The sequence below is a fragment of the Strix uralensis genome, chromosome 14 (assembly GCF_047716275.1).
Source record: "Strix uralensis isolate ZFMK-TIS-50842 chromosome 14, bStrUra1, whole genome shotgun sequence".
In the NCBI taxonomy this organism is placed as follows: domain Eukaryota; kingdom Metazoa; phylum Chordata; class Aves; order Strigiformes; family Strigidae; genus Strix; species Strix uralensis.
In genome coordinates this window covers 21,827,409-21,847,240 of record NC_133985.1, presented here as the reverse complement: position 1 = coordinate 21,847,240, position 19,832 = coordinate 21,827,409, and the positions used below count along the sequence as shown (strand labels likewise).

Below are 19,832 nucleotides of genomic sequence, written 5' to 3'. Positions count from 1 at the left end.
AGGAGAGTTTTGTTTTGTTTTTCTTTTTTTTTTTTTTAATTAAGTGGCTGACACAAACCTATTAACTGGTTTTGCATTCCAATCCATAGCTAAAAGTTGTTTAACTTTAAAATGCAAAAGAAAAAGCACCTATAGCCTCTGTCTGCAAAACCCCACAAAGCTCCCCAAAGCTCCTGCAAACCCCCACAAACTTCTAAACTGATCACATGCACTGATTATCTGAATTACATCTGAGTTCATTTCATTTTTTATCTGAGCTTTGTACTACAAATTTGTTTGACAAGTGTTTTATAAGAATACATATTATAGCAAAACAACTTGATGTCAGAATTTTAAATATGCAAGCTTATAACTTTTAACTTGAAAATGTCTTTTGTGATACTATTTTGAAACTAGAACCATTTCTTGCCATAGAGCAGTGAACATCTGATTTTCCATTTGCTTTCTCAGTGTTTAAATTCAAAATTTCTTAGATTTATGTAGGTATCTGTTCCAAAATCTTTTTAATTAGTTGCTTTTAAACTGGTATAGGACAATAGTCTGAAAATGGGCTGTTGACTCAGTTGTAATTATAGCTGTTCTGAATGTGACAGTGTAATGATACATCTATTTAATTAGAGCAAAATGAAGTCATATTTCATATGACTAATCAGAAAGGTAAGCTTTCATGAAGGTATGTAAAGGAGAACATTTGTGAAGGTTAACCTTAACCGAAGGAGGTTAATTTGTGTGGCTGGGGAGTGACCTGCAGGAGAAGGCAGCTTTAGGAGCTCCGTTGCTGCCCAGAAGATACTCCCTGAGCACAAGGGGTGTCCGCACCGGTTTGCATCGCACGCACCCCTCATCTCCCAGAGACTCCCTTGCTTTGGTCTTCCGAAAGCAAAAGGGACGGTGTAGACTTCTGTAAAGTAATCAATGCAATCTATTTTCCTGCATGAAGAGCTGCTGAAAGGAGGATAAATTGAGAGAGAGAACGCCGAGTGTTGGGGATTTCTGCTGGGCGCCTGAAGATGAGCTGTGGAAAAGCCTTTCAGCCCTTCCATGCAGGCTCTTGTAGAGGTCAACGGTATTTCTCAACACTCTGCTGATACTTAGAGATGTGTCCAGGAGAGATCAGCATGTCCTTTGTGGGAAGATGGTGGTTGTTCCTCTGGCAGTTGTGTCTGGAGGTACCAGTAGAGGGACAGAATCGCACGTCATAAGAAAGGGTCTCTCTCCTGGGGACCGTATGCTTTCTGGAATGGTAAAATGTAGAAGATGAGATAAATAGATGCAGGCATCCTTAAGCAAACATGGTAAATATGATAAGCAGTGAGGAACAGTGATCACAGCAGTCCCAGCTGTCAAGCCACTGTGACTCTGGAGGAAGATGAAGGTAGAGGACTTTGCATTGGTCTTGTGGAGATCTGCTTCTACAGACTGGTTGTATTTGCGAGGATGAGAGGCATTCAGCTTACATTAAACTAAAATCCTCTGATACCAATGCAGTATTTTAAAGCAAAAAAATGAAATAATTAAAATGTATCTCAGCAAGATTCTGATCGTCTTTGTAATTCTGATCATAACTTTCTCAGTGTCTGTTAAATTGTCTGTAATGCACTTTGTGGTATTAGACTCTTAAACATAGATGCATTATGAAGTCACTGTGAAAGAGAGCTCTAAACTTAACGGTTTAGATGTATATGGTTCTCCTGTAATAGAAATTTTATGCACATCCTAACAATTTTCCAAGCCTAGAATGCATACACAGTTACCCTATTTGTGTAGCAGGAGGGTCTGATGGGGAAAATACAGAGCGATTGGATAATGTATCTATAGAGGATATTTAAAAAGGGATGCTTTTTGAGATAATGTGCTTTTTATAGAAAATAAAGGTTTTTGAATTAACATCTAAGCTTCTAAAATGTTTTTTCCTGAAGGAAAACAGTTTCACTCAAGATCCCAGGTGCATGTTAAACTTGTCTTACAACGGTAGACAGTCATTTATTTTCTCTAGGCTTCTGTGTTCTTCTTTCTGCTGTTTAGATAAAATCTAATAATGCTAGGCATAACAACAAGGTGCATTTGCTCTGTAAAAGTTTGTGTTTGGGTTAGAGCAGAAGATGTGGAGTCATTTTTCAGACCCATTCCTATTTCTGCTGTTGTCTCACTGAGATGTGATGCAAGTTTTAGTTATCGTAGCTAAAATCAGTGTAACATCATCTTCTGATTCCAGAGGACATCAGTTTGAGCTCCAGGATCTTGAGTTGAAACCTTCATGCAATTAAAGGTTATTTTCAGCTCCTTAGAAGAAAAACAGAGCTTGGATAGTGTGTCCTTGATTTGATTCGATGTCATCCTTGTCTTTGCTAATGCACTTATATGGAAAGTAGCCCTGGTAGTATGAATTTGAAATGTTTTCAGTGCAAATAGAGTAACTGATACTTTGCTTTCTTTTTTCAGTCAATTTTGACGTCTTCTCTTCCCCTTGGCCTTGCCTCTCTCTCCAAACTTTCTGTCCATGCCTGTAGCTTCCAGCCCAGCTTTCCGCGTTGCGGAGCACCCCGCTGTGTCTCGGAGTGGGACCTCTGGGTGCTCCTCACCCGAGCGTGCGAGTTCGTGTGCGAGCACAGGCAGCGGGTCATTGCCCTGCGAGCTCCTCTCTTCTGCTTCTGATGGTTCTCTTCCCTCCTACAAACTTCAGTTTGCCTGGTTTAGCCCTCTTGAGTTTCTGGAGTTTCAGCCAGCTCTTCAGAGTATTTATGGTGTCTCCTATTCCATATTTTCTGATGTTTTTCGCCTCCATCCCCTGCACAGACCAATTGCTGTGTTTCTCCGCCTTAATTGTGGGAGCACAGCCTCTTGGTTACCCTCTACTCTGATCCCTGAGCGCTTAGAGCGAGTGCTTCGACTGACGAATGATGATTTTCCTTACACTTAGTTAAAAGTTTAACTCTGTTTTCTATAAGAACTTGCAGGATACTTTCTGTAAAACTTTTTAAATGCACTTTTTGCTTGGTAGTTTATTAAGATGAAAATGGTTTAATATGAGCTGTGTGGCCATTTACTCTAGAAACCTTGGATTTTCTTATACTCCAGTACATAGTGTGTTGAGGTTAAATGCAAGTACGCATCGTACTACTTTTCAGCAGAAAAAGCCTTTTCCTGAAGTATTGTTTTTATCGGAAATTGGCTCGTAATGCACAAATAAACACCTATCTGTTCACTTATTTCCTGCTGGACTTTGTTTTAAACCTGCTTTGTTACAATTCTGATTACAGCTACAGCCCAGTTCGGGGACCACCCTGTTTTGCTCCTCTCACTTCCACAAATGCATTTCTTTATGAATACAGAAAGCAAATGTAGATGGAAGATTGGCGCTCCTTTTGTTTTTTCTGCACACACAGGATCTGAGGGCTTCATTACGCAGCTCTTGGCTGAGAGGTGAGACGTAGCCGAGCGCTGCTGGCAGCATCGGCGTGCTGGCGCTGCGCTGCGCGCGTCCCCGGAGCTGATTGTCACTGGCGTGTCATTACGGTGAAGTGGGGTTGTAGCAGCCCCAGGATGTGTGAAGAGGGACCATCATCACCGCTCTCTTTTATCAATTGGTGTATATAAGAGTTTATAAATTATTCAGCTGAGATGAAACTCGATGTAGATTTGGAATTCCATGTGCCCTGCAGTATTGTCTCAGGATGAGAGCTCCCCAAACGTCGGGCTGCTGTCGCCTGCGTGGCTGCTGGAGTTTTAATGACTTGTGAAACTTCAGCTCCTTACAGAACTCACAGCATCGCTAGCTGCTGTCACAGTTTGTTTTCTACTGTAATTATTTAGACAAGGCTCCTTTTAGTCTTGTATTAGTTTTCAGTGGGGAGAACAAACAGTAAAATTTGAACTCTGGCACTGAAAATGAGTCTTTTTGAACATTCCCGTTACATTTTCATAATAACACAATTCTTGACATTTTAAAAATGCTATGCTGTGAATAGACAAGAGAAAAGTTGATCTGTATTAATTGATGGTTGTTAAAAAAATGCAACTTATGTTTACATGTCGGATATTCCCGGTATTATGGAGCTCTCAGCAATACCACTGCATTTTTTCACAGCTGAAGTTCCCACTTCTCTAAAGTAGAGATATTTGCGTGTCAGACGCTTAGCGTTATCGTGAGTTAAGGCATAGCAGTAATCTATAATTTAGACATATGAAAACCAAATTAAAATTGCATTACATGTGTGGTTTAAGGCAACATCAGAATTTAGTTTGAAATTCTGTCCTCGTGTCACCTTATTGTAACTAAGGAAACATAATACTCCAGAGGATTTTATTTTCTATGCGCTGTAGGAGCCATGAAGACCAAGAAGCTCTTGGCTGCCGGAGGCATGGAACAGCCTCTAGGGATTTTAAATTCTTTTAGATGTTTTTTTTTGTTGTTGTTGTGTGTTTTTTGTTTGTGTTTTGGTTTGGGTTTTTGTTTTCTTAGGGTAAGCTTGGGGTTATTTTAGGAGTACTACAAGGATAGTTTTCAGGGCACTGCAAGGATGTCGTGAATAGTATCAACTTGGTCCTTGTTTCTTTGGGATTCGTGTCTGTAGTACTAATAATAACTGGAGTAAGTATGTACTGTAGCTAATGAATTGAAACGAGTTTTGAAATAAATATTGTCAGCAGGCCCATCTTTTGTATGTTTTAAAAAGGAAAATGATCTGAAGTTTGTATAGTTGGATTGGCACCGTTTTTCTTTGCATCATGTTATTGAAGGTTACAGGATTTTTATCTGAGCCTGATGGGAAAATATTTGATTCATCAGTTGGCTTTAAAAATAACAAAAAAAGAGATCATTGCTGCTCTTTAAAATTCTGAAGAAATCTTTTGTGCCACTGGTGGAACATCTGTGGTCTTTAAGCAGGAAGTGTTTTTGTTTGCATTAAGTTAGTTGAGGACTGATGTCAGCATAGGTAATTCGGCTGGGCTCATCTTACCCTCTCTGTGGATACCTAAGTGGACTCTTTCTGTATCTCAGAGGAGCAACTTTCTCCTCTCACATTAACACAGCTCTAAGTGTATTTTAAACATTTTTAGACTGGAGCAGAATTGTAGCTTGTATGCAGAAGGCGAACATAAACCAGAGTTAATTTATAGAAATCCTTGGGAAAAAGGCTAATGAAAATTCTGCAAAATAATTCAGAGAACTCCAGTTGGTTTTGGTGGTTTCTCATTATTTTACTGGCAGGATATGTGAGATGATTAAAATAATTTACTTACTAATGCCAAGAAAAAAGAGGGTTTTTTCTTTTTTATTTTTTTAATTTTTTCCTTAGATGGAATGGATGGGATGGATGAGAGCAAAAAGTGGGATACAGAAAGATTTGCTTGGTGAGAGACTGACTGCATGTCAGTGGGAGTAAGCATCGCTGCTCTTGTTTCAGTAGGTTGCAGAAAGAAAAAATAGAACTATTTTAAAGAAATTATTTATCTTGTGAAAACCCTCAAACTGATGATGGAATCGCAGGCACATAGGGAAGCCATCAAAACAACTGGCAAATAAGATGTTAGAATGCAGAGTTTGCTCATGTTGGAGGCACAGTGAAAGAGCACGGACTGTCAAGCTAGCAAGGGGTCTGGCAGGGAAACCACCGAAGTACCGGCGCAGAACAGAAATCCAAAATAGTGATGCTGAGCTGAGCAGGGTTTGTCAGCTACTGCCTGACAGTTGATACTGATCACAGAAATATCAGCTTAGGGGAATTTTTTTTCTACCTAGAGCATTTTTAACATGTCTTTGACCATGAAGTATTTAAAATAATCAGCTATGGATTGTGCCAACTGTAATGCCAGAGGAAGGAAAGGTGCTGGAAGCAGGGCCGGCGCTGTCTGGCGCAGGTTGGGTGTGCTTCATGAAGCCAGGGACACCAGTGGGATAATGTGCTGGAGCACTTGCCAGTGTTTCACTGGTGAGGCCGCACCTCAATTACTGGGTTCAGTTTTGGGCCCCTCACTCCAAAAAGGCCATTGAATGACTCGAGCGTGTCCAGAGAAGGGCAACGGAGCTGGTGCAGGGTCTGGGGCACAGGTCTGATGGGGAGCGGCTGAGGGAACTGGGGGGGTTTAGTCTGGAGAAGAGGAGGCTGAGGGAAGACCTCATCGCCCTCTACAACTACCTGAAAGGAGGGTGCAGAGAGGGGGGATGAGTCTCCTGAACCAAGGAACAAGCGATAGGACAAGAGGGAATGGCCTCAAGCTGCGCCAGGGCAGGGTCAGACTGGCTCTTAGGAAGTATTTCTTTGCAGAAGGGGTTGTTGGGCGTTGGAATGGGCTGCCCAGGGCAGGGGGGGAGTCCCCATCCCTGGAGGGGTTGAAGAGTCGGGTTGACCCAGCGCTGAGGGATCTGGTGGAGTTGGGAACGGTCAGTGTGAGGTTAATGGTAGGACTAGATGATCTTCAAGGTCTTTTCCAACCTGGATGATTCTGTAATTTTGCCTGGAGTGAAGGTGCTCTTCAGTGAGCCATGTAGGAGACCCATCTTGTCCTCCAGCTCCTTGGACAAAGCTTCCCTCTGCTGTGGTCGGAGGTTGGTTTATAGGAGATCATGAAGGTACTGGAGGTGTACGTGGGATTGCCAAGTAAAGGGGAAGGTTCCCAGCCTGGCTGTCAAAAAATGGGGGGATCTGAAAACTGGAGGCACAAATGGGAATTATAAGGAAGAAATTTGGGCAGAACTAATTCAAATATTAACTGTATGAAAGGTGTTGAATCAAGGGCATCAAAGAGAAAATGGCATATGAAGGGGATGGAAGGATGTAGTGACCGAAAAGGAGAGGTGGGAGCTGGCAGAGGGTTGAGAGGACTGTGGTCCTGTTCAGCTCTTTAATCAAGTGGTCTTTAGTTCCGCGATTTTGTTTAAGTTAACTTTTAAAACTGAAGGCAAACATGCTTTTTTTTTTAAAAAAAAAAAAAAAAAACAAAACAACTGGCTGTTTGTAACAGTCTAGACTGTCTGTATCATCTGAGAAAGGAAAATTGCTACCCTTAAACCACTTGGGTGCGATGGAGGCTGAGCGGGAGCATTTCCTACAGCTCAGAGGTTACCAAGTGTAATCACAGTTAATCCTCCAAGGGTGTGTTAATGGGTTCCAGCTTAAAACAGTGAAAACCTCTTAATGGAAAACCTCAAGGAATAAACAAAATAATAAATATGTGCCTGAAAATTGGGATAGTTAGGCTTGGAGTTTGAGGGCTGGTTGTAGGGGTGAGGCGGTCGGGCCGGTGTAGCAGTGCAGGGTGGTTTTTACGGTGACGCAGCAGACGTACGTGCGCGCCGACGCCGCGGGGCTGCGCCGTGCTTGTCCTCGGGTGTTTCAGGGAAATAAACCCTGTGTTGTTTCTGAATATTACTCTTGCTGGCAACATTTCAGAGGACTTCAGAAAAGCAAATAAGGTATAAGGTTACTGACAATCTGTAAAACCAAGGACAGAAGATTTGCTTACACAGCCTGTGAAAGGACAGACTGTTCCCTCGGAGGCTGATGCTTCTGCAGTGTCCAGACTAGATTGATCGGTTGTAAACATCCATACAGGGACCTAGGAAAGCTGATGAAAAACTTTGCTATCAAGGAGTATCAAATAAAGAATGAGGCAAAACTTTTGCTTCCTTATTGCCCATTTTTTTTCCATTAATTTGAGCTTGTAATGGACTCTACACCCGGAGAATTATGCGGACTGTGCTTCCTTTAGTAATTTGGTTTCTGATGATGAGTCCTTTGGCCAGTGCCCTCACTGCAGGATGTTTCTGAGTGTGTTTAATAAACATGCCATTTACCACAGACTGAAACATGATGGTAAAGCTTCTTTTCCACATAGAAAAAGATAATTCATAGGTCTTGTGTCCATCTGTCAAGAGTATTTTGCAAATTCCTGTTTTCTGTGCCTTTGCAGCGTGTGTTTTTCAGATATCCAAACTATACCAGGAAACACTGGTATTTGTTTTCAAAACTTGTAGCAGAAAGGCACAGATGTGACTTTTCAATAGGGGAAAGATACCAGCAAATCCAAAAGTAGTTCCCATAGGAAATACAGCATGAAGAGCATAGTCCCTGTGCCCAGAGAGGTTCTTCTGATCCCTTTCACTGGAAAGAGTGGGGAATAGAAAGACAAAAAGTATTAGTGTAGCCTTCCTGCAATGTAACTTCACTTACGACTTCTGTGGTTGCCTTTCTCTCTATATAAACTCTGCAGTGACTTTTCCGTAGCCTTAATTTTTAGCAAAACCTTCCCGGGGAGCACATAAAGGGAAGTTGTCCTCAGGCTAACAATCATTTTTAGCGTGCTTCTCAAAAGAGTTGATTTGTGGTCATCTTGTCAAAGATCATGTAATTTGCTCTGTTGTACAGGGCATATGCAATCTTAAAAATCCGATATACCAAAATTAGCTTTTAATTTAATTCCCAAGAATTCTGTGTGACTTCACTGCTGAGAGTAAATGGTGTTTACGTAGGAGGTAAATGTCACTGGAGACGCACTCTCCTTGGGCCTGTAGAAATGGTCTGTTAGCTTGTGAGATATAGCATGTATCGAAATTTATATTCCAATTAATTTCAAAATTACAGATATAAGACTTGGAGAAAGCTGGCATATCACTTCTTGTATAGCATGTGTTGCCATAGATAGAAATACTACTGCAAAGCTAAATTAAGTATTCATTAGGAAAATTAGTGTTAGTTGGGCAATCTCCGTGCAGACACACATGTCCCAGTAGCATGGCAATTTTTGTTGTATTGCCTGCGTCTTTGGTTATCAGACACCTCAAACTGGATGTCTTGAAAATTAGATAATTTCAGATGAGATCGAGTGAGATGCAGTTCAGTCTGCTGCACCGGATAGCTTGAAAATTATGTGTAGAAGTTCAGTGTAGTCATAATTGTTCCGAAGTATTTTGTGGCTATGGAGGAAAAGTTCTGCCCATTGTAAATTTGGAGTGGTTTTGGTGATGAAAGTGTAGTGAAATAATAAAACTGAAGAATATAACCTTCCTGTTATCCAAGAGGAAAAGAGCTGGATGTTGGCTGGTTGATTCACTTCTGATGCTCATCAGATGCAGAAGAAGCAGAATAACCCATGAGATTTTCATAACTGTGCTGCAGTGTCAGTTGTCAGTGTTGGCCCCAGTGTGACCCTTTTTGGAAAGGGAGCCTTAGGTGAGAGTGTCTAGCACCCTGTCCAATCACATCTTGAAAACTTCCAGTGACAGGGACTCTACCGTGTCCCTGGGGAGGTTGTTCCAGTGATTGATTGTTCTCACAGAAAAAAAAAAAAAAAAAAATCTGGATAAAACCTCTTCTGGTGAAACTTGTACCCATTGCCCCTTGTTGTCGTCTTGTTGGCTCCTTGTGAAGAAAGAGCCCCTATCCTCTTTGTAGCCACCCTTTAAGTGCTGGGATACTGTGATGAGGTTCCCCCGAGACTTCTCTTCTCCAGGCAGAAGAGACCGGACTCCTTCACTCTTGCCTCATGGGGCAGGTTCTCCAGCCCTCATCTTCATGGCCCTCCTTTAGACCTTCTTCAGTCTGTCCACCTCCTTTTTGAGTGGTAGGGACCAGAATTGGACCCTCCAGATGCGGCCTGCCAAGCTCTGAGTGGGATGATCAAGTCTCCATCTCTGCTAGCAATGCTGCTGCAGATGCAGCCCAAGACCTCATTTGCCTTCATCGCTGCAGTGGCACACTGCCTCATATTCGGTTTATTGTCCACCGGTACCCCAGGTCCCTTTCGGCAAGGCTGCTCCTCAGTCACACAGATCCCAGCCTGTGCTGGGCTCTTCGGTTATTCCTTCCCCAGAGCAGGACCTTGCACTTGTCTTTGTTAAACTTCACATGGTTATGGCAGGGAACTGTTGGAAACCTCAGTAATCTCCGGGAGAAATCACCATGTCATTGCTCTGCCTTCGTTATCAAACTAGTTTTAGAAAGTTGGTAATTCTATATTAAACAAAGGTGTCCTGATTGCCTGTTTAAAAAAAATAATAAATCAAATACCCTTTGCAAGTATAACTTGTTGAAAAGCAGAAAGACAGAGCTGGGCTCTGGGGAGCAGTTCAGCCCACCAAACCTGCCGCCTTCAGGTATAACCCTGCGTTACTGCTGCCAGTTCACTGCATGCTGTTCCTTAAGTCTTTTCTCATTCAGACCGTTTACAATAAATAAAGCAATTTATGAAATGCATTGCATGTTTTGAATGGTAAATTAGTAAATCCCTAATTTTGGAATACTGGTCTTTATTTGACAAATTTACTGGCTATTACAGTATAAATTGCTCATAACTGAAATTTATAGCTTTTTTTGCTGTTTTACTTGGTTCTCACCAAGTCTTTGTTGGTTCCTTCCTCTTTAGCCATTTTTATCTGACAATTTTAGCTAACCAAAGCATGTCTGTACTGGTTCAGACCAAGGGTCCGTGTGGCCCTGTACATGTCCCCTGGTTGAGTAGGGGACACGGTTGGGCAGTTTCCCCCGGACACCTTGGGGCAGTGGTGGATGCTGTAGGGTCTGTGTCCTCTTCTGGTTCCTCCCTCCTCATTTTCATTCTCTGTCTCCCCCACACAAACTCCCTGGGTTTCATCCAATACCCCTGACATCCCCTGCTTTCTCCGCACCCTTCCCAAGGACCATCCTTTTTTCCAAGGATGCCCAAGGACAAATATGAGCAGAGATTCTTCTCTTCCACGCTTTGTTGATTTACAGTGTCCCATTGCTGCGTTTTTATGTCCCTCGGCTTCATCCAGCCGTTCAGAGCAGCAGTTCTGCTCCCAGCTCTGCCGCTCTGGCGCTGCCTCTCTGTTCAAACCTATAAATCAATCTCTCCATGCAGTTTGTCTTCTACAACATGTGCAAGACTTGAGCATTCTTTCTGTCTGGATAGGACAAAAAGCACTTACTGCTCTTTGTGTTTGTGGTTTTTTTTTTAGTGTGGGAGTTTCTGCACTGTATTGTGCAGTAGGAGAGATGACAAGTTTGGGCCTTGTAGAGGTTTTTGAGTTTCTCTGGTTTAGTTGTGTTTTTTGAGTTTTTGGAGTTTCTCTGGTTCAGCAGAGCGCACTGAATGGCTGCACCCATGAAATCAATAGCAAAAGCCAAGCTCCTGGTGGGCCTCGTGGAGTCTTCACCTCGCGGGTGTTTGCAGGGTGGTTGTGGGTAGAGTTTAGTATTTTGTGCCTGTCATTTTTAGTAATTATTACTCAGATCTGGCTTTTCTGTTCTCACATCCTCTGCCCTCTCCCCAGCGCTGCCGCTTCGTGAGCCGGCCTTGGCTGCGTCCCGGTGAGCGGGATGGGGTGGACCCTGTCTACCACCTTCACAAATCTCACATAGGTTTAACAAAAAGCAGTCCAGGCTGCTGTCAATTCTGGGTTTGTGTGGCAAGATAGAGCTTCCGAAGGATTTAGTGTTTTTTCTTTCCTTTTTTCCTATTGCACTTTGCAGTATCTCTTTAAAAAATTCCCTTGTTGATTCAGGTTTTTTTTGGTGTAATCACCAACTGTATTTTCCTGGCACAGTGGGAGGGCAGAGCTGTAGGTGGATGTGCAGCCCATAACTTCTGTTTTCTTAAATTCCCTTCACATACAGCTCTGAACTGCAGTATGGCATTTCAGTGGGGGGGTTGGTGCTAAATATCCCTTTGTTGGGAAAGGTCAGTCACAAGGATGTGCTGGCACCGATGTAGGGACTGGCTGTGCCAGCATGGCGGACGCACTCATATTCCAATTCCAGATTTTATCCCTTCTTGTGAAAAAATGTCATTGTTATGGTTTAAAGTGGTAAGTAAGTAGTCTATTTCTGTATCGAGTCTTTATCAGAATTTCACGGATGTTCGGGGTTTTCTTATCTGTGGCTGCTGGGGCACACAACTAGCCAGAAGATAATGCAGGTATATCTGTCTGCGTCTGAAAGCCTCTAACATGGATGGAGGTGAATGTTGCTATTTTGACCTTTTCCCTAACACATAGTTTTTCAAGATATTGATGCAATTGTAACAAAAGTTTCTCCTGCAAAAAAATCATAGTCAAATAATAAGTGAACATTATTCATCAATAGTTAAGACAACGTTATAGCACTTTCAGCAACTTCACAACCACATCCAGCAAGTCCTTCCTGTGTCCGCTGTCATGTTACAGAAACATCCTATCCACGTATTGCTGCTTAGTGAGCTCTGAAAGGAAGAACAATCAGTTTGGGTAATAAAAACGACGTACAAACGACAGAAGCTGTGATTTATTTTGGGAGATCGAGTAGAGTGGCAAGCAGCACTTTAAAGGTCACTTGTCTCAAATAAACCTTATCTCTCTCTCAAACTTAAAGAGATATTGCAGTGTTTCCTTGCATCTAACCGGCATTAAATGTCTTTTACAAGAACATATTGCAGAGTCCAGCAGGAGCATCGTACAGGCCCATGTGCTTTATAGGTGATGGAAATGAATGGGAGTGCTGGCAGGGGGAATGAAGATCAGTTGTAAGTGATTAATGAGTTGATAAGAAATACTCCTCAGGGAAGGCTGCTGGTGTTCTGAGTTGGTCTTCGATGTGTGTTTGTGAAAATAGCATACAAAGTACATACACAGCTGTTTTTGTTTTGAGAGCAATGTCTTGTTCCAGCAGTGCTTCTCAACCTAGGTATATAGAACAGCCTCCATCGCAAGAATCTCAAAATTTAAACGGAATTAGGGGAGAAAAACTGTATGTGACAGTGTGTATCTGCATGTGTGTCACTGTCTTGAGCCAGAATGGGTCTCAATAGCACCAGCTTTTGGTAGAGAGCAGCCATCCGCCCTTGTTCTCCTGGGAAATCCTGTAGAATCAGTTCTGCTCTTGGTCCTGCTCATTCTTTTCCTGGAGCTCTTTTGAAAGTTTGAAAATCATCATGAATCTGCATAGCAGGGAGCTTAAATTAGATTTCCTTGTGTCTGTATTATCACAGTCAACGTGGGACTCACTCATGGACGGAAGGAAATCTGATTGAAGATGGACTCGGAGCCGGTTGTTGGAATAGGGAGGTTGTAAAGGTGGGGACAGGCTGAGGGGTCTTGTTAAGCTGGGGGTAATGAATCTGTATGGGTTGATTTGTTCTGTAATTTATTAAAACTGCTGAATTTTTCAGTTACACTGACCTCCAGTGTATCAGCGACTGCCAGCAGCTCTGCCTGGTCATTTGCTAGCAAGCACTGGCTTGTTGCCGGACGGCGTCCTCCCGGGCAAGCGCTGCGCTGACCTTGCTCGGCCGTGCCTCTGTATCTTCTCGCGTGGACAACAGCACTGCGGCGCCTCGGCCGAGGAGCTGGCGGCCGCGTGAACCCCCGGGGAGCAGAGGAGCCGTGTCGCCCTGCGGCGCGGGCTGCCCCCAGCGCTGGGACGGAGGCAGCATGGGGGGAGAGCCGGGGAAACAGCCACCCTCAGCACCGTGGTCGGCATCGTTGAAATATCGGTGGCTTAACTAATGTCCCAATCCCTGCAGGCTTTAAGGAAGATAACATAACAATTTCTGCCTCGTGTCCGCTGGTGGATGGATAGTGCTTTTCTGTACACGGCACAAAACTGTGTACTGTGCAAACATTCATCTGGATTTTAAGAGTAACCAGCTAGTGCTCCAGACCAGAATTAAATCTCAACTTTCCTGTTTCACTTTTCTACTTCATTGTTGCTGTTGAAGAGGTCACATCTCGGTGTGCGTCAGCTCTTACCGCGTGTGCTGACAGCTAGCCAGTGTACCTTTTGGCCACTGGATTGAATTTTGTCAGTTGAGTGGTTTGACCTTTTTGCTGTTCTCAAATCCTGAAAATAGATTTTTCAGCCTCTATAACTTTTTCTGGTGGCTAAACATAGGCTTCAAAGTGTTGTGTTTCCTTTGTGTTTGGATCAAGTTCTCTATTTTATACCTACTGCTTGGAAGGGTTTTTTATGGGAGTTTGTGAGAGTTTAGCAATCTTCTGCTTTTCAAACTTTCTCCTTTTCCAAATACACGTGAACATAGATGCTCATTTACAGGTTAGATATGTTATACTTTCTTTCTGTAAGTGAAATATAAACAAAACTAGAATAATGTAAATATTAGGATAGTGAAAAATAGTTTTGTAGTCTTTCTGTATTCTGTAGAACAATGTTCTTCCCATACTTGAGTGTAAATTTAAAAAACACTAGAAATATATGTGGCAGACAATAAGTGAGCAGCTGAATTAAAGGACTGGTTATTTTATAGTATTCCATGTGACTTTGACTCTTCAGAAGCCTACTACGGTCTTTTACTTTTTTTTCCATAGAAAGAACATGTTTGTGGGCTTCGATGATGCACTAAAAGTTACATATCTATATGCATGTCTTCATTCACAGCTAGATTTATAGAAGTACTATTGTACATACACATAACAGGAATGCATAATATTCTTTCTGTGTACTCCTTTTCTTAAAGAAAATTCAAAGCATTTTATGGACCCAAACTTTTGCTTAGATTATTACTTTTTGTTCCATATTGATATTTTCTAAAGGTTATTCTTGAACCAAGGCATGAATTGAATTTATAAACCAGAATCCTGCTTCATACTGGATTGCAACATAAGCTGATGTTTTACACTGGGCTATTTGGCTGGCATCATCTATTTGTCACCTTATGTTCTCTTAATCCTGTTGGTGCATATCAGTTGGCTGTAAAGAGGGTAGACCTTTGTTTTATGGAAAGCCGCATCATTTTCTATCGGTCGTATAAAATCTGAATGTGATTGGGCAAGCTTAGTCTAAATCAGCTCTTTCTCAAAATGTACATCAAGTTACAGGTGGATATTTAAATGTGTAACAAGATTTTTATGAATAACTTTGTCTTCAAATCACTCATGCATCTTGTTCTCCTTTTTTTCCTGCCTTTCCCCAAATCTGTTTTATTTACAGCTTCCAGCTGATCTTACCAAGATGCATCTTACCGACAATCCTCATCCTCAGGTGACTCATGTCCCCTCAAGCCAGTCGGGATGTAGCATTGCCAGTGATTCTGGGAGCAGCAGCCTATCGGATATTTATCAGGTAAAATTGCATTTGTTTCTTATTTTTCCTTCCTTGATCTTAAGCATTCTATCAAAATAAAACAGTGGCCCTTGTCCAAGAGTTGCCCTCTTGATGCTTCTGCGTATCCCTGTGTTGCTCGTTGCCACCTCCGCAGCCTCACAGAAGTGAAACAAACTTCCTGTAAAGCTCTTTGTTGCTTTTCGCATCTTTATGTAGCGTGCTGTGACTTTTAAAAGTCACATTTGGTGATTTATGGGATCAGTTTCCTTCTTTCTGAAATGGAACAAATTTCATGAAATCATTCTGTGTTTCAAATACCTTCCTTGATTACTTGTATTTATTGTTAATAACAGATGTTCTGTTCTGCAAACCAAAGCGTGGTAATAAACGCACTCCCTGCACTAATTGGCTGTGGAAATTCTAGTGTTGCTTGCTGAGAATAGAAGTTGTCTGAAATCCAGAGATACTTTCATTTACAGATAATACACTTAAGTTACCTGTCTTGTGTCAAATTGCAGAGCTCGTTTCATGGGTTTTTTTGTTTTGGTCGATGAGGGTGTTCATCTTGGGTTTGTTTTGATCAATAATTTCACAACTTTTCCACTTTCAAGTTGAAATCTCACTACAAAACTGTGTAAATATCAACTGTTGAGCATGATGTAGGTGTAAGTTGGTTTTAGACACCTGTTCCCTTTCCTTGGGTACTGTCCGAGTACCGTTTCTATACTGGAAACAGATTAGTGATATATCTATTTACAGCAAAGTATTGCTAGGTAACTTTAAGGCATTAAAAGCAAAAATCCTTCTAGAACATTAAGTGTCTCTATGCATTTTTGTCCTATTTAATCTATTAATTTACTACTTCTTTAGATTTGCTTGCTGCCAACTAGGTCAGGAGTAGCTGGCATCCCTGAGAGAGTCTTTTCAAAATGCTCTGTGAATTCTCTGAGAGGCAGTGCTGGGAGGTGCTGTTCTGTATCCTGAATTTTATTTGTTTTTGTTTTTAATTTTCTGGGTCAACAGAGTTGATTTAATTAGTCAGAGTCCCCAGAACTAGACTGTGTATTGTACCCTAACACTTCATATATTAGGATGCTGATGTACATTTTTCCTGACCATCACCTGAGTGGTTTGGAGAGGTTGCTCTAAGTGAAAAACACTTAAAATATATTATTGATTACAAAAATATCATTCTAGTAATGAGTGAATACTCTTATCACGTGTGGTTAATTGTGTTTGAAATGTGTTATGTCTACTTTTCAGGAAATGCCAGAAAAGCATAATTGCTAAACAAATGAGAATTACATAGAGAAAAGAAATAATGGAGTAGCATATTTATATGCACTGTAGCAAATGAACAGTGGTGAAATGTATTTTTGTACCCATAGGAATTATTAATTCATTAATGTGAAAATGACTGCAGGTTTTCTATTAATTTTGAGGAGCAAGGACCTTTCAGGTAGGAATCTCCTTTTCAGTGACATTAGCCCGTCTGGTTTTGCATCCTGCAGGGAACACGGACATCTGTAACTTTGCTGAGAATTTCCAGCCAGCTGGGGTGATGTCCGAGGCAGGTCACCGCTTGGTAATCTCATGTGAGATCTTCCAAGATAATATTACAGCAGTGTGTGATCATAGCTACAGTGTCATTAATCCTGAAAGACAGTGTTGGAGAATCAAGCAGCTGATAAACTGTGGGTGAAGAGAAGACGTGCAACAGGCATGTGATGAGGGGAAAAAAAAACCCAGAACAACCCACTTTTTTTTTTCTCCTTAATTTTTTTAGTGAATTTTTCCTATCTTGTCCTTGTATGCATAATGTGCAAATAGTCAAAAGATGCTGGGTGCTTTATGGGCTTTATTGCAGTAGCTGTAACAGTTTTGGAGAAGTCTCTCATTGTTTGCACGCAGTTCTAAGTGCATGGGTAGGTACTGTGTAATAACGTCACAGCACAGTATTTAACATATTGCAGTGACATATCAATATAGACAGATTTTGAAATCGGAAGAAAAGGAAACGTGTTTCCCCTAATATTTATCATGGTATTACGAAGGCAGAGAATCTCTTTGATATGCAGTAAACCTACATTTCGATTATAATGTATTGGCTCAGTAGCTGAAAGCATTTTTGGTACATAAAATACAGCTTTTCATAAAGTATTTGGGAAATGTTGCTTTTGCAGTCAGCTTCCTATCTGTTACATGCCAGGCTCACTAGCAGTATCGTTAATGTCAGCAGAGGAGAGCATTTTTGAATAATTTTGGTTAATGTAGCCTTGAAATGACCTTTTGAATTAATGGTAGCTTAGCTTTAATTTTTACAGTAGGTAATGCAAACGTAATTCCAGAATAGGGAAATACGATTAGAACAGTAGAACCAAAGAATGTAACAATTTTTTATTAAGATTTGGAAAGGGTTTCCATTCATCTGCGTACGCTGTATTCATCGATAGCGTTGAAATGAGGTTTCACTTGTTCAGCTGCCTCTCAGCCCGGGATGTTAAACAGGAAATGATGAACATAAAGGTTGAGGTGAGATCAGCAGAAGAGGACTCCTGCCTGTAAGCACTGCTATGAACACATTGTATTAAAACCCTCAGTTGCAGAAACTTATGAAAATAAATTTAGGAAGATCTTTTTCTCCCTTCTCCTGTACCATTACTGCTCCCTGTTGGAGCTTTTGATATTTTTGTGGTAAAATGTCTGAATGTATGTATTGCAGAGCAGTTGTTTTTCTATTGGACTGTAGACCTTTTTTTTTTTTTTTTTTTAATATAGGGGAAAAAATATTAGTTATTCCCTACAATTTTTAAAACAACTTTAATTTGCTTGAAGTGGATTTATTTTTTTAAATATTTTTTAAATTTTTTCATTCAACTCATTTCTGACAGTGGGCTGTGTTTCAGAACTAGGGTGTTCAGACAGAAGTAGAGGAAGCTGTGCGGTTATGTGTACAGAAGTTGAAATGAGGGATTATACAGCTGCTTTGACCTGTAAGAAGTATCCTCAGGGAAAAATAATTCAACAGGTATTACAGAGTGAAAATATTTTTCTTTGCCCTTTCACCGGACAGGCTTTAAGGCAGCCAGCTGGGGTAACATGGGTAATCCAGATTATATCTCTAGATGTAGGTGGGTAAAGTCTCACTTCTCTAAGGAATTAGTTGCCAGTATCAGTAGCCTGCAGTGCTGTTCACTTAACAACCAACCAATTTGTGCCTCTTTTTCTTATCTGTTTAGTTCTGTCAGTGGTGTGCTTAAAGTTTCTCTCTCGCTATCTCTTTTCATTTATCACTTTGGCAGTATGTACTATTTGTGGGCAGCAACGTTATTGCCCAGCAGTAAATCCAATTGTGGTTAAGGTTTTGATATTAAAATGGATTATCTAGAAAATATGCATCAGGGAGTGGGCCTTACTGAGGGTTTTTCTATCAATTCTGAAAAAAGGCTTGGATGTTTTTGCCCTGACAGGATTGATATGAGGAAGGGGGGAAAAAAAAACTTGCTCTTAATAGCAGGTGGCATGAGGAGTCATGAGCACTAAAATATGTTACATGCAGAGTTGTTATGGCACAGGAAATCTTTTACATGAGGCATATTTAATACTTTTTTTTTTTTCCCCATCAGTATATGTTTCTGACACACACTGTAGTGGAATACATAGCATTATCACCAAAACTTTGCAAGGGCCAGTTCTTAGGTCTTTGGATTCCAAAGCATAGGCCAGTGCACAGGACATCTCCAGTATCAACATTTGGCAAACAGCTGAAACATGTTAATTGGCCAAATTTGCAGTGTTATATGTATTGAGTAACAATAATATGATTTTAAAATAGCAAACAAATGTTTTGACAGTAATCTGGTGTTAACTTTCCAGATGATCTACGTGACACACACCATTTGAGTCTGTTCCTGCTGCCTTCTCAATAGATATTCTTGCCCTATAGACCCAATCCTGAAAAATCCACATTTATGTAGGATTTCATTTTGTAAATTAGTAGTTCATAAATGTTTCTGTTAGGAATGTTTTTGATATTTGATAATGGGAACAGCTGGGGCATCTTGCTTAGGAAGAACAGCTACTTCTGCAGACAGCTTTGTGAGCAAAATCCTTCCTGTTCCTTCCAGCGCTGTCTGACCTGCCAACGTTTTGTCAACCATCTGCATGTAATCTTTGAAACGCAGTTTGAGGACCATCTCTTATTTCATAGCTTGATCAAATTATAACTTCTTTATCAAGAAAAGATTTGTTTATTGTTCTATATAGGATATACAATGAAAATTTTAAAGAATCACTTTTCTGTAGAATGTGTAGCCTCAGTTTCTTTATGTTAGTTTGAGGTTATCAAAGTGGAAATTAGTACTGTAGTCTGTCTTAATCTGTATGGAAAAGTTGATATAAATTGTGGCTATTTAGATGAAGAAATGCTAGAAAAGTCCTTGAATAAAATGCTGTACTGATCATGTGCTGCTGAGACTCTCCAAGCACAATTTGCACTTGGGCTTAATTCCAAACTGTTAATGTGAGCTACATAAGCCAGTAAAGTGATGTAATATAAAACAGATTTAACCCTGTATGTATTGCTATCCTACTCTGAAAGAAATATTTGTGTTAAATCATTTAAGCCTGGTATATTAGATTTGCTGGTTATTAAGATGAGGACAAGCTCAGGTGTCCAAGGTTATATCTAAAACCCGGTATTTTTGTGTCTAGTGAAAGAAGGAAATGCTGCTCAGCTGTCAAAGCGCTGGGGCTTGCATTAACTGATCAACATGGAGCGTGTAGGAAGATGGAGGCAGTGCAGTCTGCTGTGAT

At 41.0% G+C, this 19,832-nt stretch overlaps 1 protein-coding gene across 10 annotated transcripts in view; it reads left to right on the top strand.

Annotated features, from left to right (window-relative positions):
• RAPGEF6 (Rap guanine nucleotide exchange factor 6) overlaps positions 1 to 19,832 on the top strand; it is a 133,408-nt gene that overhangs the window by 67,254 nt on the left and 46,322 nt on the right. For all 10 annotated transcript variants that reach the window (XM_074883249.1, XM_074883252.1, XM_074883243.1 and 7 more), the window contains one exon: positions 14,904 to 15,035. In XM_074883249.1, the coding sequence (XP_074739350.1) occupies positions 14,904 to 15,035 (132 nt within the window). The remainder of the gene's footprint in view (positions 1 to 14,903; positions 15,036 to 19,832) is intronic.